Genomic DNA, 23,913 nt, shown 5'->3' with positions numbered 1-23,913 from the left:
TTATAAAGGCAGCCTCCATCTCACAGTGAGGGAAGCTCTGGACACTCTACCTCACAGCAAACACAGCTCTAAACACTTAAGGCGGGAGTGAGTGAGGGGAGCTGTGGAACCTCCACCTCTGCAGCTGTAGACACTACACCTCACAGCAAGCACAGCTTTAAACACTACACATGGGAGTGAGTGAGGAACCTTGAACCTCCACCGCTGAGCTCTAGACGGTCCACCTCACTGTGAAGGTTCTTTGGGACACCCCACCAAACAGTGAAGGCTGCTCTAGACTCTCAGTCAGTCAGTTAACTGGGCGCTGCTCTAAATATTCCACCTTGTACCGAGGCAAATACTGTTGTTATACCTCACAGTGGGACCAACACTTCAAACTGAATCCAACAATGAAAGCCATCCCATACACTGTCCTCACAGCAAGTGCAGCTCTGCATACTAAATTAACAGCATAGTCAGAACGAGACAATCCAACTCATGATGAAGGCAGATCTTTTCCAGCTCCTCATAGTAGGGATGTTCTAGATGCGTCCTTTCACAGTGGACATCACTCTAGGCACTTCAACTCATAAAGAGGCATGCCGCCTCCATATATCATTTTTCAATTGTGATGGTGTACTGTTGAGCACTAGATTGCCACATCATAACCAATTTGCAACACTTACTTTTCAGACTTTCCTGGTATGGTCCATGGTGGTGCCTAAGTTCCGAGTGAGATGCCTTGGTAGCAGTCCAGGAGACAACAAGGGTTCTTAAGGCAGTGAGTTTCACGGCATCTAGAACACAACACTCACAGAATCCCAGTGCCTTACTGCAGGAAGAGAAAGGCAACTGGTAGCAGGTAAAGCCTCCCTTAAATGCCACAGTCTGAGATGATACCATAGGTGTTTTAGTTCAGTCTGAATTAGCACCTCAATTTTTTGGAATCCCAACAAAAAGTTACCACTGTGAAGGGGTGGGAGGAGATATGATAGGGCACCAGGGTCCACTTTGTGGAGCAGACACCTTTGACATCCCCCATATGACATTGGGTTGTTCTATTTGCTCCTGGGAATGTTCTACCTTAGGGTGTTCTTCTAGATGAGGATGTTCTAGATGCTAGTTCTCAGAGTTATAACAGTACTAGCTACCCTCCCCCATACAGTGAAGGTTGCCAAAGACACCACCTCAAAGTGAGGGCAGCTAAAGCTACTCCTAAAACCTCAAAATGGACATCAGAGATGCTTAACCTCACAGTGATGCATTAGCGGCTCATGGCGCGTGGCGGGGGTGGGGCGGCGCATGGGGCGCAGTGAAAACAAATTAATAATTAAAATTTAAAAAAACTACCTGAACGCGCCTCTGCCGCCACCACCATTGCACAGCTCCTCTTTCCTTTGCCACTGGCACAGGATCCCAGCACCCCCCCCTCCCCCCCATGTGCTTGTCACGGACTGAGGCCCCGCCCCTTCTACAATACAACAATAATAAACACAGTTTATTACTGTTGTATTGTAGAAGTTTGGCAGTTGCTGCTGCTAGCGGGGGCGGGGCGGGGGAGTGACGCGCCTCCACCCTAACGGAGGAGACACCCCTGCAGTGATGGGACGTAGAGACACTCTACTTCACAGTGAGTACTGGTTTAGGCACTTCACCTCATGATAAGGAAAGCTTCAACGAACCTCCCAACGTTGACATGCCAGATGCTACTCCTCACAGTAAAGGCAGTTCTAGACACTCGCTGCATGATGTGGACAGTTTGGACACTATCACTACACACAATAGAAGCATTTCCAGACGCTGTACCTTATAGTTATGGCAACTGGAAACACTCCCTCACCATGAGGGCAGTTCTAATCACTGGACCTCACAGTGAGGACAGCTCTGCATCAGCCAGAGAGGGTCTGGCCATCCCTTATTCATTAAGCATAGATTCCTGCGAGATGACCCTTAATCCCCATCATGCAGCCTAAGAGCAGAAGGAACAGTCAGGGAATGCCACAGATATCATTAGAGTCAGAGAGGGCACTGAATCTTTGATGTGTTTTAGAAAAGGGTTAAACTGAGCAGAACAACGAGATGATATGAGAATCTCAGGCTAGGCTCATATCAGGGAGCTGCTAGGACACGCCTCCACAGCCTAAAAATTATATCTTCTTTGTTCTGATTGACATCACACTCATGGCATCCATACAACACCACAAACACTCCAGTAGCGACCACCACGCAGCTCCACCATTGAGGATCCTCTTTCAAGGCCTCCATCAGGAACTCTTAAACATGGCTCCCTGCTCCATTGACCATCCTTTACCTAGACCTCCATCAAGAAATGATATTGCAGTACTGACCCACCCAGATCCACTGAGGAACCTTTACCAAGACCACCATCACAACAAGTGGTTGCAGTATTGAACCGGATCCTGTTAAGCAGCAGAACCAATACCTCCAACACAAACTGCAATTGTGTGACTGATCTACACACAGCTTCACCAGGGAACCTCTAACCAGCCCTACATTGCCCTCTTCTGGGACAGTTCAACCAACTAGCTCCATCAGAGAAACTCAATGGAGACTTTACAGATTCCTTGCACGAGACTGATACCACACCACCTGTACTACAGCAGCTCTTGCTACCTATATTTGTTTCACTTCCTACCCCACTTTGTTCTCCAAGGTACCCAGTTCTGATCTTCATCAATATACCACCATACTAGGGGACCGTAATCCTGACCTTCAACCCCCCCACTCCTCCCACCTGATATTCCAATACTTGTATCCACATACATCTGTGACTACAACTGAACCCTAGATTGGAGCATCCTCTACTGTGCAAGCACTGATACCCACACAACTCTCCTTATGCACCTCTGTCCTCACCTTAGCTACTCCTGCTCTTTCACTGCTGACTATCCCCACTCTCAGCTACAGCAAATAACCTTAGTCCAGCCCTGCAAAGCCAGTACTAAACCCCACATGCAGCTCTCATACCTCCCTGCTGCACCTACCTATTCCAGCAATGAGACTACAAACACTGCTGCAATATGCACTCAAGCCCTTGCCTGCAATAACACATAATGTCTGACTACTGACACCCATACATAGCTCTGTCAATGCTCCTCAACCGTGTACTGCAACATTTGATTTTTTTCTACTACCAGGAAAACAAGGACATTTCTTTATCTCAGATTTCTCTCTGAGCACCTTTGTGTGGACCTCATCATACAGTGGTAGGGGGGCATATACTTGCCACCATACACCGCCAACATCTACTCTCCTTTAGTAACATGTTTTGCAAGTTTAAGTTTGCTTACCATGTGGTAGTTGTTCATCTCCTGCAGGCTGTCCCCAAACTTGTCCAGGCATTCCTGTAGGGAAAAAGGGACAGAAGTCAGGCAGAGGTCCATGTGGACCAGGCAAGACTTTACCAAGCATACTGGCACATAGCGCCATCATTTTTCAAGCAGCTGCTGAAGGCAGGTCTGCAGCTATGTAAGACTTCAGCTAAAAATGGCTCAGACAAACAGCACAGCTAGAATTTAGTATTCTACTTCCAGCCAGGATCCAAAAATATCCCAAACTCAGACACTTGTCTCTGCACCCGTCGTGTGTATTTGTCAGCCTTCCCAGATGTAAGTTGGAGCATCCAAAAGGTCATGGGGACATAATGTATTTCATTAGTTCATACACAATTGCTTTTAGGATGTAGTTGAGGTGGCCATAAATGGACCCCATTTTTTTTTCTGCGCTCCAATATTTGGCGAGCTGCTGCCAGAAACAGGCTCAGATGCAACAGACACTAAGATAGAAATATAAAAGGGGCATGTGATTGCAGTTTTCCTTTAGGACTGCTCGATGGCCCCACATAGAAGGAGGTGCATCTTCTTGTATGGTATGGACCCTTCTGTTCATAGCTCTGCAGGGATCCAAAGTTGCACACTGGCATGCAAACTGGGTGTTCTTCCATTTGCCAGGAGCCCATTGAACATCTTTATCCATTCGCTTATTCCATTATAAAAACGCAGGTAACTTGACAAAGTGTTACTTTTTTTATTTTATTTGAGAGAGTTCATCAAGAATACAAACAATGCCTACGATTCCAACTCTTCATCAATATTTCACGTACATATAAATTAAACACTGTACCCCCATCTACTATGTTTTCTGTCTATGTTGAGAACACTGAGTCCCCGCTTCCTTCATGAAATCCTTCCCACAGCTTCAAACATTTAGCATAAGATCCCAATCGTAGAGCACATTTTCTTTCCGGTTCTTTCATTTTTCCAATTTTAATCAGATATTACTGGATTGTCAGGACTATTTCAGAGCACCAGTTCTGCAGAATTAATGGCCTAGCTATCAATGCAATACTGAAAATGTGTTTTTTTTGTTGCACAGAACTGGCTTTATTTTCCAGCTGAGTATCCCATCATGGCTACTTTTTCCATCAAGCGCATTTTATATCCCAAGTACATCAAAACAATACTTTGAAATGTCCCCCAAAAAACTTCTTATTTTAGAGCAACTCCATATAACATGAGACCAGCTTCCTACTTCATCCCTTTGACAACAATATATATTGTGTCCAAAATTTGGGGATACATCTTGTGAGGGTATGCTGGCGTCCCATAAAGCAACCATTTAGAGAAAAACTGCATACATCTTAAATTTGCCCCTTCCAACATCGAGACATTAAACTTGTTCATTTTATTCCAAACTGTAATAACAATAATATACCCTCCTTAACCAACCATTTATCCTGAGCCTTCACAAATAATGTATTAACCTTCTGCTGTCTAAAGAGAGCCCCCCCCAACAACTGCTAGACCTACGGGATCTTGTTTCCACCAATTGTTCTACCATATCTAAACTGGTAGATATAGATTTTGGGTCTATTGTACTTATAAAATGGCATATTTGTATGACTGGTGGTACTTGAGGGATGTGTTGACTTTGTGCCAGGCTGAAGGTGCACCAAAAGTCTACAGTACTTTCTCCAGTAAATGCGCTACCGCTCATGAGCTGGATATAGCTTATTGTTCAGGGCAATAGGACATAGAGCCCCAGTCTGCGACCTGGCTTGCCAAATTATTGAACTGGCCATAAATCTCATGGTATGCACCAGTGTATGTACACCAGGGCTGTATGTCCTGTTCGATAATACCCAGCTGTAGAATTACCAGACCATATCTCACTCCAGAGGCCTCAGCAGCACGGTGCCATTCAGTCTTTCTTCTACTTCGAATACAAAAGGCAAATCCCTGAAAAGTATCATACAAGCAGAGGAAAAACTTGGAGTGCATAGGAAACAGGAACAAACAGCAGCATTCAGCAGTGTACGTAGAAAGACTCATTTATACTGCTATTAGTACTTATTCATGCAAAATTAGCTCAATAAGCGGAGGGAATAGAGTCCTGATCAGCAATGAAACAAGCATTTGCAATGCAACAGGTCCTGCATTACATCGAGTTACAGCTATTAGCGTTGTAAACTCCTAACCGGACTTTTCTTGCCACATTAAATGAAAAAAAAACAAGCGTGATCATGCTGTGTAAAACAGCGCCATCGCACTGCGAAATAAAGAGAAAAAGTAGTCCAGAAACCATACGGAAAACATGGATCCTTGCATGTTTCCAGTAGTTTACCGGTGCTCTCGAGGAGGGCTAAACACCGGAAAAGGCATGAAGAGTTGGCAGCATCCTACATACGAAATAGGATTCTCCAGCACTGAGGAAGTTATAGAGGAAATAGGATGGAATGAACAACCTGGACTAACTGAAATATAATAGAGTGCTGGTTAAAAAAAAGAGAAATACTTTGACCAAAAGAACAGATCAGCAAAGCAAAACTAGGCAGCACCTTACAGAGGAACAAGAAGAAAAGTAATAGCATCATTCATCATGGGAAACAGAAAGAATTGACTGACAAGCAGGACAAAGCAGAAGGGCTTGGTATAGCTAGAAAAGGAAATAGAATTATGCTGTTATACTACAGGGCAAAACAGGACTTAACAGCCTGAAGATAGGCAGCAGATTCAATTTCCAGCACAGGGATTAGAATGAGTTTGCATACAACAGCTGCGGTGACTGAGGGACCTAAGAGCATCGAAAGAGAAAAAGGGACCAGTAGCTGTGTGCTGTGGAAGTTGTGAACATTGAGAAGAGGAAACAGAAGGACTTGGCAACCCTGAAAAGAGAAAGCAGAAGAAGGTAGTGGCAAAGAACAGTCCACCAGCTACCTGTAGCAAAATAATATCACTGAGTTTAGCAGTGGGAACTAGAATTTAAAGGCAAAGAGCAGAGAAAATAGAAATAGTTATCAGCATTGAGCAGATGAAAGTGAAAGGCGCAGCTTGATGATGAGCAGGAATGGGAGCACTGGACAGCACACAGCAGAATGATAAAGAAATATTTGGGATCAATACACAGAGGCAAACATGCAGGCTTAACAGCAGAGTACTGAGGAAACAGGATTGATCAGCATTAAATTGAGAAAACAAAAGGGCTTAGCAGCACTGAACTAAGGAAATAGAAGGACTTTACAGAACTGATGGCTTGGCGACATCAAACTGAAGATACAGGACTAAGGGCCAGATGTAGAAAAGGGTTTTTCCCATTCTGTGTCAAGTGACATAGAATTAAGGAAACATAAGGCTTTGGCAGGATTGAGCTGAGGGAAAAAAAACATCATGAAATGTAGGAAACAGCAGGGTCTAGCAACATTGACCTGAAGAAACAGAAGGTCTTAACAGCAAATAATAGAGAAAACACAAGAGCATAGCAGCGTTGAATAGAGGAAACAGAAAGAATTGCCAACACTCATGAAATATTCACACTGTGCCCTTTCAATAATAGAACATTTCCACTCACCGAGATCATCTCGTCCTTCCTGCACTGCTGGGACAGGTCCCGGATCCCACTGACAAAGTGCTTGTTGGTGGTGATATAGGCCTTTCCGGCCTCGATCATGTTGCTGCATAGTTTCACCAGCTGATGGGATAAAAAGAGAGCGAGTGAAAGGAAGAGAGATAAGGGAGGGTAGGAGAGTACGAAAGGGGATAGAGAGGTGGTAATGAAAGAAGAGAAACAGAGGGAGACAAAGGAAGAAGAGGGATTGAACGAGTAGGAAGGAGAGAGAGAACAAAGAGAGAAAAAAGTAGAAAAAATAAGTTTAAGGATGGAAGACAGAAAGCGAGGCAGCAATACAAAGAGTGCCAAGAAACAAAAGGGGAGAAAGAGCCAAACAGAGGAAGATAGAGATGACTGTGTGAAGCACAGATGTTAATTTCACATTCCTTGGCCAAGACAGAGGATTCTTGGCCTGCAGATCAGTAGTTCTGAAGACTTGCAACTAAAGGTGGTTCATAAATATAAAACATTAAAGCCCTTTGACAGCTCCTGTCCATCCAAATCCGATGACCTTATAATTGCGGCTTACAAACCATTTCAAAAATGTCAATTCTAATTTTACCCTTTTATCTTCTCCCAAACTATGGAGCCAGAGAACGTGTCGCCTAACTTTATATAGGGGTGCAAATAAGAAGTAACATTACTACAAATGGAGTCCACGACTGGTGCATGTTGGTTGTGAGGGGTCAGTGCAATATATACGCATAAATAGTGTTTGTGTATGGCTGGGTGTAATTTGATACACATGATAAAGAAAAAATGGAAGGAGTTGGAAGGCTAATTGTTTCATGATTGTTAAATCTGTCTTGAAAAAAAGGCACTTGCTCCCTAGACAAACGCTGATAAAACACAGATTTCAGTCCATTAACTTCACTTGGACAAACTGGTCCCATTCACTAGTTACAATAGCAAAGAATTTGAAGTGTACATTTGCAAACTGCAGGCAAGGACAGGAAGGTTGATCATTCTGTGTGTCTCTTTGGGCCAGTTTTTGCCAGGAGGACAACCTTGCAAATTGTCACATTTTAACCACAAAGAGGACCAAAGTGTAAGATTTGTATAACTTGGCTGTCCACGCCTTCCTCTGTTCTTCTCCGTAAAGTGTGATTAGCTTGAAGTCAGTAAATTTAATGAAGGCCTTTAAGAACTTGACTGTTGCTCTCATTTTGATAAAAGAACTAAAATGCAAATAATAGAAAACTGTTTTTGTATAACCTGGTTGCGGTACATCAGCCTAGGTCAAGATGAAAAGCGCGCGCTGCTATTTTAATGATGCACTTGAATGAATTTCACCTCATACTCTTCTGGTACATAAACACTTATTCAGCGAAATAGACCTGGCAAACATGCCTAAGCCACTGACTGCTTTTCATGCACATGACAAGTATGTACTTGAAATCGGTACCACCAAAATGTACATTCCAGGACATCTGAAAGTAACATCCGCAGTAGAGTAAAGTAAGCTGCAGCCAGAAGCAAGACAGTAATCTAAACACGGATCTTCCAAATTCAGGGCATGCAAAAGTAGAGAAATCTCACCAGAACCCTGTTTATACACAAGTGGCCACAATACCACAGGCCACCTCCAAACAGATGCCGGCTGATATAAAGAAAAAACTGGAAAGTTACAGACTGGTCAAAGACTCTATAAACCTGGTGAGATTCTGGTGGGGTCAGCTGTATGTCAGACATGACCCTACCTTAGCTCCATCAGCCTTTTGCGGGAAATAGCCTGTCGGAAAACCTCCAAGTTCCATAAAGCGAAATCTGATTTGCTGTCTAGAACTGTTCGAAGCTTTGTAGCTACAACAAAAGGTCCTGTCCCTAAATCTGAGGATGCCTACCAACGGCACGTCACCAACTGATCGTCCTCTTTCTAACGCACTACGTCCTTCAGGACTGTGCAGGCTAGAGATGAGGCTTACCTGGACCCGTGGTGCCATCTGCACCAGTTCAGGCAGGATATGACGTCAACCGGGAGGTGGGAATAACTCCAGCAGCAGCCTCGTGTCTCAAAGACTGTTTGCTCTGGACTAAACCACGAAGGTGCTAGGCCATTACCCTGGGCTCAGCCTTGGAAAAGACTGATGGGCCACTACTTTATAGCAAGAGACGCTAGACACATCACAGAAACGAGAGAAACAGATTTTTGTGTAGGGTGCAAACCTTAAGACATGTGGGGTATGGTAGACTCTGCATGACACGTGACTTACTCCATGCAACTGAAACACCAATTCCATGGCCCATTTTTCTCTATGCCAGTTTACCACTAACATGCCACTACCCAAAACCCTCATGAGTCGAGTACCCAGAATGCCCTGCTCACCTTATCAAGTTTGGCTTCGATTTCAACCACATCTGTCTCCACGTCATCTATCGAAGCCCTGGAAAAAAAAGAAAGGCGTGAAACAGGCGTGTCGAGGAACCAAACAATCACATCTTGCTAGCAGAAGTTTAGGAAACAGGGTCTAAGCACTAGCATTTCAAAGCCAAAGGACCAGGTTATCAAGTCTCAAGGCACACAGGCCTTCCTGACTTAGAACCGAGAGCACTGATTGGGGGACCTTGTGCCTGAGGGGGTGGTCTTAATGAAAATGAGAATATGGGAGATGAAGGAAGAAAAGAACATGGAGAAAGAGAAACGAGGAAAATAGAAGAAGCAAGAAAGAAAAGGGGTGTGAGGAAGTAGAGGGGTTGGGAGAAGAATGATAGAGATAAAAAGAAAAATTTTATGGGGAGAGAGGTGGGAGAAGGCAGCAAAAGGAGAAGTGAATGAAGAAAGGGAGGAAGACTGAGGAAAAAGGATGAAGGGAAAAGCAATGGTTGCAATGGAAAGAAGAAGGAGGAAAGAAAAGATCACAAGAGTTGTAAAAAGCAGAAGAGAGTGTCGTTTTTGGGTAAAAGGAGGAAAAGAGATAGAGAAAAGAGCTGGGGACAGAAAGGAGCGAGAAGACAGAAAAAAGTAAGATTAAGAGAAGATGGATCGTGAGGTAAAGAAGGAGAAAGGGAAGTCGTGGAAGGAAAGAAAAGGGGAAACGGAAAGGTGAAGAAGTAAAACGTATGTAGGAGAAGGAAATGGGGAAAACAGGCAGAGAGAGAGACAAAGGAGGTGAAAGAGAGATTAAAGGAGTAGGGAACGGGAGAGAATGGAAAGAGGAGGGAAGTGAAAATAGTAAGAAAAATGGGATACAGAGATGAAACATGTTAGAGTAGTGGAAAGCAACAGAGAAGACCAGTAAAGGAAAAGAGAAGGGACGTAAAGAGAACAGAAAAAATAACACGAGAGGAGGAAAGGAAGTAACGGGGTAAGGAAACGCGAGAGAAAGGGTCGAAAAGAGCGGGAAGAGAGAACACAGGAGGCCTGTGGAGGAGACAAGGCAGCCACTGCCACGTGGGGTTCTGTCCCAGCCTCGGGCGCCATCTCAGAAGGAAGGAGCGCGGAAATATCACAGAAATGAAGCGTTGCTCGGGAGGGGGGTGGGGTGGATTATATAACACGGGCAGCTGTGCTCAGGGTGTTGTACAGTACACAGAGGCAACTCCAGGAATACGCGTATAATACGCGGCACATCTGAGTGTCAGCGAGAGTCTGCAAAGTGTCTGTGTGTGGAGGGGACGGGTTATGTGTCTGTGTGGGTATGTGTGCTTATTTGAGTCCGCCTTGTAATTGTAAACAGTGCACTAAGTCATATCTGTATGTGTAAAGCATCGGACGTCTCTTTTATTCTAAATTAGACACACCATAATCAGTCGCTGCCAGCAGAGGTTGAAGGTAGGTCCGTGGAGCACCGGTGGTGCGAGGACCCCTAATCAGCCCTAAGCCTTTATATACTTATTTATTTTTAATTTATGTTAAAAGCTTTGTATACCAGCGAACCAGGACTGAGGAGCTATCCGAGTACTTTACAGTAATAAACAATCACACATCAATCTACAGCCAGTAGTAAATAAACAAAGAGAAGCAAATTAAATAAGAAGCCCCAGTTTTTTTGTGTGTGTATGTGTATATATTTATTTATTATATATAAGTAGCTATAGTTAGGACCTAGTTTCTATAGAAAGAGCGGTTTTTGTTTTGCTAATAACTTTGGCGCCCTTTGATGAATCTCTGTGAAAGTTTCCAAGAAAATAGGATGCTCACTTCAGCCTCTGTCTAGAATGTTTCAGGGTGATCCCAAGCCCCAGGCACCACCACCTCCAGAGGCTTTCATGATTTGTAAGGGGATGGCTGCCTGCCCCTTCCCCCTCAGTAATTTCGGGGCTACAAAAAAAAAAAAGTAATGAGGGGGTGCCCACCCCTCCCACCCCGCAACCCCGGGTACTGCCACCTCCCCAGGGCTTTCATTATCCTGTGCAGGGTGGTTGCACTGCCACCCCACCAGCCCCCCACACACAGCCCCAGGGACCACCACCTCCACGGGGCTATTCTATGTTGGAGGGGGAGCCACTGATTGCCCTGGGGACCGCCACCCTCCAGGGACGGCTTCTGCTTTTGTCCCAGGTGTGCCCACACAAGGGACGGGACATAGCTGTTTGCTGCAGCTTCGTGGCAGCATTGACAGCTTTGAAAGCTGCCGCCAAGTCATAGCAAACGATCTGCTCTAATGAAGGGATAGCTGTCAAACAGCACTCTCTTTATCAGAGCAGAGGTTTCTTCTGCCTGCCCGTGGAGAGACAGGCAGGCACACAGAGGAAACTGCTTTAGCAGCTCCCTCTCTGTGTGACAGTATGTTGCTCCCACAGGAGGTGTGGAGCCAGCTGGGACCGTGGGGGCCTTCAGGCTACCCCCCACAGTCCCCAACATTGTGGCTGGGTCACATGGCCGGGGATTGGGGTCCCCGGGGCTGAGATCGGACCTAGTGAGGGGGGCCACATGGCCCCCCTCTCAAAAATAAACCCAAACAAATAATTAGGCTGGGTCCAGGACAAAAATATATGTTTAGAACCCCCAGAGATGGGGTCTCCGGGCGGAGATCAGCCTAGGGAGTTGGGTATGTGGGCCCCTTCCTCAAAGAAAAAATAATAATGTTTAGGCTGGGCCTTAGGTGATGGGGTCCCCGGGGCTGAGATCGGCCCTGTGGAAGGGGCCATGTGGCCCTCCGTCCCCAAAAACAAAGTAATAATTAGGCTGGGCCCCAGGGGGTGGAGTACCCACGGCTGAGAATGTCCTGGGGAGGGGGGGCACATGCCTTCCCTCCTCAAAAAGAACTTCATGTTTAGGCTGGGCCCTGGGGGATTGGGTCCCCGGGATCAAGATCGGCCAAAGGGTTGGATTAACGTATAGTAATGAAAATTACTTTATGTTAGAAAAACCATAGAAATTCACATGAAAAAACAAAGGTTACAGGGACGATATAGTTAGGCTCACATTTTACATGTATGAAACCACAGAAATTAACCAGTTATAGTTAGTTATCTCAAGTAACTATAACTCATGCCCTAGGGTACCTATAACTCGTGCCCTCACCATGCACTGCTACTTACCCCACATATTACATCAGTAATGACATCTTCTATGACATCATTAAGAATATAACTGCAACATTTGCAATATTATTGATGAGAAAATTGTGCATGGTAGGGGCGCGAGTTATCGTTACGTTAGGGCATGAGTTATTGTTTTCTTGAGATAAGTATACCTATAACTATTGAATTTCTATGGTTTTGTGCTTGTAAAATCTAAACCTAACTACAATGTCCCTCTAACCTTTGTTTTTTTTAGAGAATTTACTATGTTTTTTTAAATTCTATTTCCTAACTATTACGTCCCTGTAACCTTTGTTTTTTTTCTGTAAATATATATGTAAATCAGTCACAGTCACTAAAACTTTCAAATTTTCCCAAGTGGTCACAACGGCAGAGCCTTCCAAGGCTGCCAGAGGTGTCATCATGAATCAGAATCCTTAAATCAGCCCAAAAACACGCACTATTAGCTGAGTCAGTCTTTGGGGCTTACTACAGCTTGCTTATTAGCGGACTTCATAAAGTGGCGTCAAGTTAGATCCGTGGCTGCCTGCCCAACAGCTTAGTGGTAAAGCACGGTGCACATACTGACAATTTGCTTGACGCAGAGGATTAGTTTTCAGCACACATAGCAGGAACGTTGAAGAAATATTTTCTGGCGGAATTCATTTGGTCTAGAGTAAATCAGACCTCCTAGTCTCTTGCTGTGTCATTCACCTTTTTCTTCCACCCCTTGCAGCACTGCACTATAGGTCAGCCCACTATAGCCATTGGTTAACTTCACTGTGAATGAAGTGTTCTGCTTTTCCACAATGACCATATTATCACACAAAGTAGTCCCCTTCTATGTCAGTGATTACTGTTGCAATGTGTGCTTTTTGAGCAGAAAATAAAAGTTTGCTTTGTTCCATTTTTAACAATGTTTTATTAAAAACATATAATAAAATGATACCAGAACAAAACAAACATTGACAAAGCAAAAAGACTGGCAGCCAATGCCAGACAGCTGCAGGATTTTCTTGTGTTAGGTACAGCACTTCAGAGTGGGTTATATCCAAGTGTAACCTGGTTTGAACATTTCTGCAGCCACACGTTCACCAATATCCAGCTGCATAGCCAAATATTGTTATATTTACCTTAGAATGAAAAAGGTTAAGCTGCAGACTGTCAGGAAGTGCACTGTTTGAAGAAAGAGGGAGGAATGACCATAGGAGATGGTTGCATGCACACCCCTAGCCAAGGATTCCAAGTTTTCATCTTCCTTGGATAGGGCAGTTCCTCAAATAACCATGGCTCTACCTTAATGTTATCAAAGCCACAATTGAGCTTTGTAAGAGATGGTAAGAAGGCCGTTACATTGAGGCACAATGCCACACCATATAAAGTACACAGCGGGAAATTTTCGAGGGAGCAAATAAGAGTGAGAATGATGCCAATGAATAGTAAGCAACAGGAAGGCTCCGAGCCTTTTATAGTAAACAATACCCCACGCAGCAACAGGAAGACGAGACCTAATAATACCGTCAAGAAATACCATGAAGGAGGGGTGTATCAGGTGAGTTAACATGCATAGCAAACAAAACAGAGAATGAGATAATGAAATGATGAAAACACAGAGTACAAGAGATAGAAAAGGTGGGTATGCGGGAGAAAGTTAAGCGAACGTAAGGATAACTGACAAAGATGAGTAGATGGGGAAAAATAATAAAGAATAGGAGGAGGAAGCAAGGGTGAAAGAATGAAGATGTGAAAGGAGATAGGAAACAAGCACTAGCCAAGCCAGTATGTCTCACCTATGCAGGAGCTAGTGGCTCTGCCAATGTCTTTTATCCATATTGTACAGCAGCATGGCCGCTGTTCAGCATAGATAAAAACTAGTGGCATGACATAGACTGGTGTAGAGATAGAGAGGTATAGAGGAAAAGGGTGTAGAACAGAGTAGAGTGGCATAGAGTGGAGCGGCATAGAGTCGACTAGACTGATGTGACATAGAGTACAGTGGCATAGAGTAGAGGAGAGTGGAGTGGTGCAAAGTACCGTAAAATAGAGTGGCGAACAGTAGAGTGGTGTAGAGTACAGTGGAGTGCACAAAATGGAGTGACAGAGTGGAGTGGCATAGAACACGTTGGCATACAGTAGAGTGTGTATAGTGCAGTGGGTTAGAGTTGGGGAGAGTGGAATGGAGAGGAGTGACGTACAGTGTAGTGGTGTGGAGTAGTAAGGCACAGAGTTGAGTGCCATAGAGTAGAGTGTCATAGAATAGAATTTCGTAGAGTAGAGTGTTGTAGCGTGGCCCATAATAGAATGGCGTATAGTGGCGTTGCACAGAGTGGCATATAGTATAGTGACTAGAGTTGCATGGAGCAGTGTGGAGTATAGTGGCGTGGCGTGGCATTAAGAGGACTGACAATGAGTGGAGTGGCATAGAGTGGAGTGGCACAGTCTGGAGTGGCACAGAGTGATGTAGAGTACTGTGGCCTAAAGTGGAGTCAAGCGGCGTGGAGTGGCATAGAGTGGAGTGGCTTATAAGGGAGTGGCACAGAGTGCAGAGGCTTAGGTGAAGTGGTGTAGAGTGGTAGAGTGGCATAGAGTGGAGTGGCATGTAGTGCAGTGGCATATGGTGGAGTGGAGTGGCGCAGAGTGCCATGGAGTGCCATAGACTGGAGTTGCACAGAGTGGAACAGAGCTGTGTAGAGTTTCATGGAGTGGGGTAGAAAGGCACACAGTGGAGTATAGGGGCATAGAGTAGAACAGCGTGAAGAAGAGTGGGGTAGAGTAGAGTGATGTGGAGCACAGTGGAGTAGAGTGGTGTAGAGTTAGTGGCAAAGACTGGTGCTGAGTGGCGTAGAGTGAAGTGGCATAGAGTGGGGTGGCACAGAGTGGGGTGGTGTGGAGTAGCATAGAATGGAGTGATGTGGAATGGAGTACCATAGAGTGGCATGGCCTGGAGTGGAGTGGCTTAGGGTGGACTGGCGTAGAGTGAAGTTGCTTAGAGTGAAGTGGCGTGGAGTGGCACAAAGTGGAGAGGCGCAGAGTTGAGTTGTGCAGTGGAGTGGCAGTGGAGTGGCATGGAGTGACGTTGCGTGGCATGGAGTAAGAGTAGAATGGCATAGGGTGGAGCGAGGTAGAGTAGAGTGGCGTATAGTGGAGCAGAGTGGCACAGAGTGGAAAGGCGTAGAGTGGCATAGAGTGGAACACACTAGGGTGGAGTGGTGAAGTATGGAGTGGCACAGAGTGTAGTAGAGTGGTGTCACATGGTGTGGCATAGAATGGCATAGAGTGCCACAGAGTGGCAGTATGAAGTTGAGTGGAGTGGCAGAGAGTGGAGTGGGGGAAAGTGGAATGCAGTGGTGTGAGTGGCGAAAAGAGTGAAGTGGCATAGAGTAGAGTTGTGGAGTGGCATACAGTGGAGTGGCTGAGTGGTACAGAGTGGAATGGGGTGGAGGGGCAATGAGTGGAGTGGTGTAAGGTAGTGTAGAGTGTATTTGCAGACAGTAGAGTGGAATGGCATGGAGTGGAGGGGCATAGAAGGGTCTGGAGTGGTATAGAGTACAGTGGCGTAGAGTCGCATTGTGGCTAGAGCGGCATGGTGTAGTGCTGAATGGAGTAGGGTAGAGTGGAGTTGCATGGAGTAGACTGAAGTGGCTAGAGTAGCGTGGAGCGGCGCAGAATGGAGTGGCAGTTAGTGAAGTGGCGTAGAGTGGTGTGGTGTAAAGTGGAGTGGCAGAGAGTAGCATAGCGTATAGTTGCTTTGTGCAGAGTGGTGTATCATGGCACAGAATAGCATGGAGTAGAGTAGCATTAGTGGAGTGGTGTAATGTAGAGTGCATAGAGTAGAGTGGCATAGTGTGGAATGGCATAGAGTGGAGTGACAGAGTAGAGTGGCATACAGTAGAGTGGCATACAGTAGTGCGGATTGGCATACAGTGCCATAGATTAATGTGGAGTGGCATGCCAAAGAGTGGCATAGAGTGCGGGTGGCTTAGAGTGGAGTGGCATAGAGTGGAGTGCAGTGGTGTGTCACAGAGTGGAGTAGCATAGAGTACAGTGGTGTAGAGTAGTACAGTTGTGGGTGTAAGTAACAAATAAATCAAACTTAAAATTGAGTAAAAGGGATATAAGGCTGAACAGCAACAAAAATAGACATGCGGCGGAAAGCATTATGAAGATGTAAATGTGTTGTTAATGTGCCATTTATGCACTATAACTGGCTTAATCCAAACCACATGAAATGTTATTTTATTTACGTTGTAAGAGTTAGCCAAAAACTGCAGGCATAGATAAACAATGTCCAAAAATTTGTCTGAAAAAAACAGTGTAAATGGAAAAAGCAGCAAGGGAACTGGAAATAGAGGAAGTGTCTTTAAACATGTAACTCAGTAACAGCCTGAGTAGCAGAGAGCCACTAATTAAGTTGAAGCAATCTGTGCTTGGTCCATGCTCTGCTGGAATTAAGGGAAGTGATCTCTGGCATGCGCGGGTCAACTAAGAAGCAGCAAAGAAGAGTGACAATGAAGCCAATGAATAGTAATCAATGGGTGGGCTCCAAGTTTGTCACAGGCAAGACCTAAAAGGAGAAGGTACGATTGAGGGGTGAAAGGATGGACAGATGGAAAGGTTTAAGGGTGGTTGAAAAGTAAAAGGGATCAATTGGTGGAAAGATGAATTGATGAAAGGATGAAGAATAGATGTGGAAAGTGAAACAATGGATGACTAAAAGGATTGATGGATGGACGAGGGGACTGATACATGTGAAAGCCTGGATCGTTAGAAATGTGAAGGCTTGGACAGATGAATGGAGGAACAGATGGTCAGATAGATGAAAGCAGTTTGAGAGAGTGAAGGGAACTCTCCTAAGGAGAGGCAGGTTTTCTCACTTTGCATGCTTGGTGTAATTCGAGGAATGGTTCTAGTGAACGGCATTCTAATTGCCTGGCTACGTCTTTGAATGTTAAATTGTGACTAGGGGCAGGTGAAGAAAACAACTTTACCCCACACATTAGGAGCAATGTGGAAACTTTGCCTTGGCAAAGTTGGACACAGTTTCCTGACTTTTCTCGACTTCATGTAGGTAAAAATACCACCACCACCCACCACCCCTCCCCACACCAGCCCGCACACTGCATTGTTTTCCATCCAGAGAATGTACTATCCATGTAGGGAGGGACAGCCTGTGATTGTAAAATAGTATCCTAGATGTGGGAGGGTGGAGCAGCAGCGGTACTGAGGCATGCTTAGGCCCTTTGGGAGGCTCCTGGTGGGGGAAGTGGTTGACAGGGGAGAAGGGGCCTATAGGTCTCATACACAGAGGACTTGCTCGGGAGGACGGATGAACAGTTCAGCGGGTGGTGGTGCAAAGTACTGGGTTAGGGAAAGGGATGTACTGGAGGGTGGAGTGATGGGTGTCGAAGGGCGTCAGCTGGCAAACTCCGCTAGTCCATCAAGTTTCGAAAGGGAGTTTGAAGATGGCCTTTTTTTAATCATCGCAAGCATTGCAACGTTTACAACTTTTGAATAAAAAACATGTAAAGCTTTGAGTAGCATATCTATGCAACTTCGCATAACCCTACTTATGACAGCATTTTAGTTTGAACAAAGTCCCCCAAGACACGTAGAAGATTATAGCAAGTGACTAAGTGGATCCATAACCTTTATAAACAAATATAGCCATATATGCCCTTCGTTGACTTGGTCCCAAAACTTCTCCGTTACTCTAAATATCATATGGGGTATTTAGCTCCAATGATAGCATTCAAAACAATAATATTACGCAGTTCAAACGCTGAGGTTAAAAGATGAATTGGCTCTGCTAGGGCTCAAACCTGGGGCTTGCAGTTTGCGCCCAGATCTTTGTTGGCACCGAGCCCTCTAAACTATGTTATATACCAGGATTCTTATCAGATGCTTTTCAGAGCGATAAGAAGACCTTAAATACTTAACACCGATTTAGAAACCCAGGGATTTGGCACAAGGCTGCAGAGGGTGAGGTGGGGGTTGGGGTTGTGTAGCGAGATAAATATTCAAATTAATTTGCTTAAATGTCTTTTTAAGGATCAAAGTATCCACCCGGCGGCCTCCCTGCTAAATTTGACGTTTGAAAGGGCGAGGATGAATGTAAAAAATGTACATTCGGTGGAAGCTGCGCAGCTGAGCCCACCTGCCCCTGGCAGCTCGTTAAAGCATGCCCCGGGGGGACCTGCTGGGCACCCTCCCGCCCCTGTTTGTTGAGTGCGACGTTTCACCATGCGGATTAGAAAATATGTGTTCTATTCGAAGCACGTGGAGGCACTAGGGGCTAATGCCGGCCAGTTGTCCCCAGTGTCCACTCAAGGCAGGTGTATTTCTGTACAGTGCAAGTGGTGATGGGGGACATGGCAGAGGATTCATCAGCTGCTTAACTGTCCAGGACCATGGAATCACCAGGCACTCATACCCCCAGAATATGGACTCATTACTTGTGCATTCTCTTACTACACGTATTTCTCATAAGTCAGTCTCACCCGACGATGATTTACCCCAATTTCACGCCACAGGACATTCATGTATCCACACTTCCTTCCCATCAGAGAGTGCATGGTTGACCATTCCTTTGATATTTTGTGTTTTGGCAATTCCTTCCCACAGACCATAAATATGTCACCCGTATCTTGAGGCCTGCCCCCTGGATGAATAACTCGTTCATTTCACAGAAGCATGGATTCAGCAGCCATTCATTCCTTTGGTCTATGGGCACATTTGTTACCACAGAAAGCCGTTTCATCAGCAATTCATTCCCATTTAGCATTGATTCATCCTGGCGTGCCCAGTCATGATTTTTTTCCATTCAATTCGTCAATGGAATTCATTCTTGAATTAACCATTCTAAGGGCATGAGTATTTGACACCTATTCTTCCAAATGAGGTGCAGATTCTATAGTCATTCATCCTCACTTAAAATAGATACATCAGCCATTCATTCATTCATTGGGCCTTGTTGACTGAACCACCGTGGACTCCCATGACATGCATCTCAGCATTTATTGAAATAGAGCATAAATTTAGCAGCTGCCCTTTCTATTAAAAAGTTAATTTGTCAGCTGTTAATTCTCCAAGCATCGGCATTTATCTGCCATTTATTTCTAAAAGGTGTGGATGCATCAGCCTTTTATTCTTAGGAGAAGATTCACAAGTAGTCTGCTTCCGTGGAGTTTGTATTCATCAACAGTTCCTTCCCATGGTGTGTAGAACACACAGGCACCCTTTCCATTGTTGCAATAATACATCAACATGTTTATTCTCCTTGCTGAGGATTCATGATTCACTCATGCCCAATGAATAGGCCTTCACCAGCTGTTCATTTTAATGCTTGATAGATTCTTCAGCCATTCATCCTACCACAAGTGGACTAAGCATGTCAACAAACAAACCCGAACTGCGTGGAATCCATTCTCCTATTTCTCTATGACAAAAACCTACTTACCCACATCCAGCTTCCGAGCCACCAAAAAGGCCTCACCCTCGCAAGAACTAGGCCCAGCCACACAAACGGTAAAACGCTTTTATAGACACAAGGGAAGTAACACTGGGTGGTAGGGATTTTGTGGATTCCTGAAGATTCCTGAAGCTTCCATCACAGATATGTAAGGACAAATGAGTGATTTCAGGTATCGTTTGAGGTTTTCAGAGCATTCTGGTTCTAGAAAACCTTATGGGATCCACACAAGGCACACTACCCTGGAATCCTCTGGTTGTCTAGTTTTTTACAATGTCTGCGGTTGGTAGGTATCCATGAATTGCGGCTGAGCATGGCCCCCAAATCCTGCAGCTGTGCCTATCACTGATCTCTCCAAGTAGCGCTCTAGGGCCTTTTGTGTTGTGGTTTCTTGGCCCACCCATACAAGTGGTTACCATTCTTATCCGGAAATGTGTGTGAACTCGGGGTGGTATGAAATTTGAGGCTTCATGTGGATCCAGAAGTTAGAAATGTGAGAAAATGTGTGTTTTTACTCAAGGCCTAAGGTTTGTAAGGCATTGTGGATACGAAAATGTTGTGGTATACACGCAACGCACACTACCCTGGACTCTCCTGGGGGCCTAGTTTTCATAAATGTGTGGTAGATTTTACCAGGTGGCAGCCTACTTAGCACAAAAAGTGAAGCCATTCACCATTGCAAGTGTGACAATATTGGGAGCCAAGCCACACTCCTGGCTCATATGTAAAAATAACACTGAAAAGAATGAAATGTCTGTTTGCTTGCCATTGGGATTGGATTCTTTAACACGCAGAGGAGCAGAAAGACTGAAGCTTTAGGAGTGACAGTGATGCCTTTTGTTATGATGGGCCTGACCCACCCCAATATTTTATTTTTTCAAAAAAGAATTCCTGCCACACAGTGGGCTTTTTGCCACAGGGTAAATTGAGGGCAAGCCTCTGTTCTGCCTGGGTAAGGGGGTGGGGGCACTGGTTTATCCTTTTGGGGTCAGGAGTGACCAGTGCCTTGGAACATATTTGGGGCAACCTCCCCAATAGGGACATCATTTGTTGAGGGGTGGGAGCATGGTCATGCCAATGATGGGCAGCCCCACCCCTATATTTTTTCGAATTATGCCCTTCTGTCTAGTGGACTTCCACCACGTTGGTGGGTGGGGCAGATCAAGGGTAATTACCCTCATCCGCCCCAGAGGGGAGCAGAAAGCCTGAAATCATCAAATGTGCTGGGGGGAGCACAAGCCCTTGCTTCAGGAGCTGATCCCCCATCCCTGGTGGTTAGTGGGTGGGTCTCTGCTCAAGGATCGCTCTCCTGTGGTGATCCCAAAGCAGGGATCCACTATGCAGAGATATCACTGCAGAAAGGAGAGCCTCTCCTTTCAAACAATACCCCTCCCACCCCAATCCGTGCTTGATATGCCCCCAGAGCACTGATGAAGTGAAAGTAAAACAAGCCCATAGGCTCATTATACTTTCACTTGAGTGTAATGACATCAGCGCGCTTGCACATTGATTGCCATTACACTAAACTGGAAAAAAGGACTCCGGCTGCTCAGGGAGCTATTTCTGGGCAGCCTGTGTTTAAAATTGAATAAAGGAATCACTCTGGAGCTCTGCACCAGAAGGTTTTTATTTCCCTCCCCAGTGTCAGCCACTGGCTGACACACCACTGAGGAGGTAGAGCAGGTGTTGGCCACTGGCTGACACCCGCACTAAAGGGGTTAAAAATCAAAGAGCAGGACATTCACAAACAAAGAAGTAGGACCACAAGTTTGCATCAGGTGAGGGGAACAGAAATGACAGTACTTCCAAGCATAAAAAACCCAGGTGGTGAGGGACTAAGTGGTATTAAATGCAACTTTTACACACAGCATCATTCGTCACAAATGAATTGCTGCCTGAGGCAGCTAACTAATCCTGCGCTCGGGCAAATGAAAAGTCACTCCCTCTAAGCTAAGTCGATCCTTTATGAAAACTAGGATAGTTATAAACCTACTAAAATTTCTAGGCGCAAATGGTAGAAAACCGAGGCTGTCCTGACAAACCTGGCATGCCTAGTTCATCTTCCCCCGCACACCCACCTTCCAGCCGGCAAACACTTGCGCACATAAGCTCCGTCATCCTGGTAATGCAGTGGGATTCAGCTACTTATAGTGTGGCATTTCCGTGGCGGTCGGCTTGGCACATGAGAGTGCCATTCCTGCGGCATTGAGAAGGCCCGAAGACACAGACCAGAAGGAAAGGCGTGTTGATCAGGAAAGACGTGACTAGAAGTGATAACCAGGGGCACCTATTGCAAAATAACCCAGTCAGGTAAAGCACTTGCTGCAGAAATCAAGCAGCCGGTTACAGTTTGATTGTGGGATAAATATCTATTAATAAAGAAACAAATACAATTTGATTGGAATACAGGAACAGGAGGGCACTCATGGGTGCACTTGGGGTACCTACAAACTACTGACAAAACAAAGAGATAAAGAGACAAGTCAGAGAGAGAGTTCGAATTGCCACATGACTATAACTACCTGGAGTACCTTGAGCGTCGGGCACGTGGTAACATGTAGAACAGTACCAGGATGAAATGCCTTACAGGCTTCTGGAATGGATCAAACTAGGAGCAACTCCCAGGGTTCGTTCTGTCTAGGGACATGAACTGAAGAAGATACGGTTACAACTGGTTGTCAACCTTCCACCTTTCTGAGAGAGGTACAGGAGGAAACGTAAACATGCTTTCTTTGGGATGGGGGGGGTGAAATGTGTATGACTAAGAATCCAAGAAAGCCACTCGGTCATGAGCATACTGTAAACCAAACGCCAACTCTTAGTACATGCTGAAGTTTTGGTTACAATCTGGACAATATGGTCTGCAACAGACACCTAAAGTTGTCTGCAGCAAGACTACAAAAGCTGGCAACGCAGGTACGTATCAGTTACTTCTCACTGACACAAACACTCAGCTCAAAACAGATGGCATGCAACACCAAAGCCGGTCTTATCAAACTGGAAAGAGGTACTAACTAGGGTCTTGGATACCAATGCACAGTATGACAATTTATGTTGTCCGACCTCCACACTCTGGACGTCCCCATATTAGTCAAATATGTTCTGACATAGACCTAAATGCCCCTGGGATGAAACTTAACAGTTTGAGGGAGGCACCACACTCACTCACCACATATTGCTACACCCTTGATCCAGTTGGCACCCTCGGAACTGGCCACAACATCCATGTCATAGCCACTTGTCTTTTAGACTGCAGTAACCTAAGAGCACTGAGCCTAGCCAGTGGTCCCGTTGCCTATTCTGAAGGTGTGCTGCTGGTCAAGCTCGGGCGCAAGACCCCCCTTACTTCAAGGTTACCGCTAAACACAATTGTTCAGGCTGCATACTTAGGTTTGATGGATAGGCCTAGCGACACTCAGGGGAGGGCAGCCTCAGTATGATGCTTCTCTTTCTCAGGTTCACCTCAGTGCTTTAGAGTCCTGCTCGAGACTTACAGGGATGGTCATGGTGCTGGGGAGGCCGAGGTCCCCCTTGGAAGAGCCTCTACTATAGGGATGATTTTATCCAGCCATATCCACCACCCCTTCAACATAGAGTAGTGGGCTTCTTCCAATAAAACAGAACCAATGGGAGAGACCCCCTAAGGAGAGCTCAGGTGCAAGGGGTTAACAGAGAAGCCTGATATTTACATGGCCTTTTAAGGGAGGCGGTTGGATCTATGGCTGCTGCAGGAGCTTGGATGTGTAATTGAATTAATTAGTCAGCCAGTCAGCTTGCATTGGTCATTGGAAATGGGACAGCAAGCCATCTGTAGTGCAATGATCGTCCGAGCTACCAAGATAAGATGTCTAAATTGCCATTTGTCAGACAGGTACACAACTCACTATATTTGGTCTGCTCTGTGAGGACCTAAATAGTGCCCGTCATACCAGTTTTGCAAGTATGAGAAGCTCAAAAGGTGAATTAATTCAATACTGATATCGAGGGGTCTCTGCAGCAAGCACTCAACCTAGTCAACTAGCAGCTGTAAAATGAGGACTTCTGCCTGGTTCTGCAAAGTGATGTTGTGGAAGAGGAAGGAAGACACCGGGCAA

General features: G+C 45.4%; 1 protein-coding gene across 1 annotated transcript in view; it reads right to left on the bottom strand.

Moving 5' to 3' along the window:
* The window catches only part of ACAP3 (ArfGAP with coiled-coil, ankyrin repeat and PH domains 3), a 308,590-nt gene that overhangs the window by 152,807 nt on the left and 131,870 nt on the right, over window positions 1-23,913 (bottom strand). Inside the window, exons 2-4 of the mRNA XM_069241084.1 lie at window positions 9,212-9,269; window positions 6,847-6,966; window positions 3,291-3,344 (exon numbers count right to left, since the gene is read on the bottom strand). Coding sequence (XP_069097185.1) covers window positions 3,291-3,344; window positions 6,847-6,966; window positions 9,212-9,269 — 232 coding nt within the window. The remainder of the gene's footprint in view (window positions 1-3,290; window positions 3,345-6,846; window positions 6,967-9,211; window positions 9,270-23,913) is intronic.

This window comes from Pleurodeles waltl, chromosome 6 (assembly GCF_031143425.1).
Source record: "Pleurodeles waltl isolate 20211129_DDA chromosome 6, aPleWal1.hap1.20221129, whole genome shotgun sequence".
NCBI lineage: Eukaryota > Metazoa > Chordata > Amphibia > Caudata > Salamandridae > Pleurodeles > Pleurodeles waltl.
The sequence above is the reverse complement of the archived record's forward strand: the minus strand, read 5'-3'. Positions and strand labels throughout refer to the sequence as shown.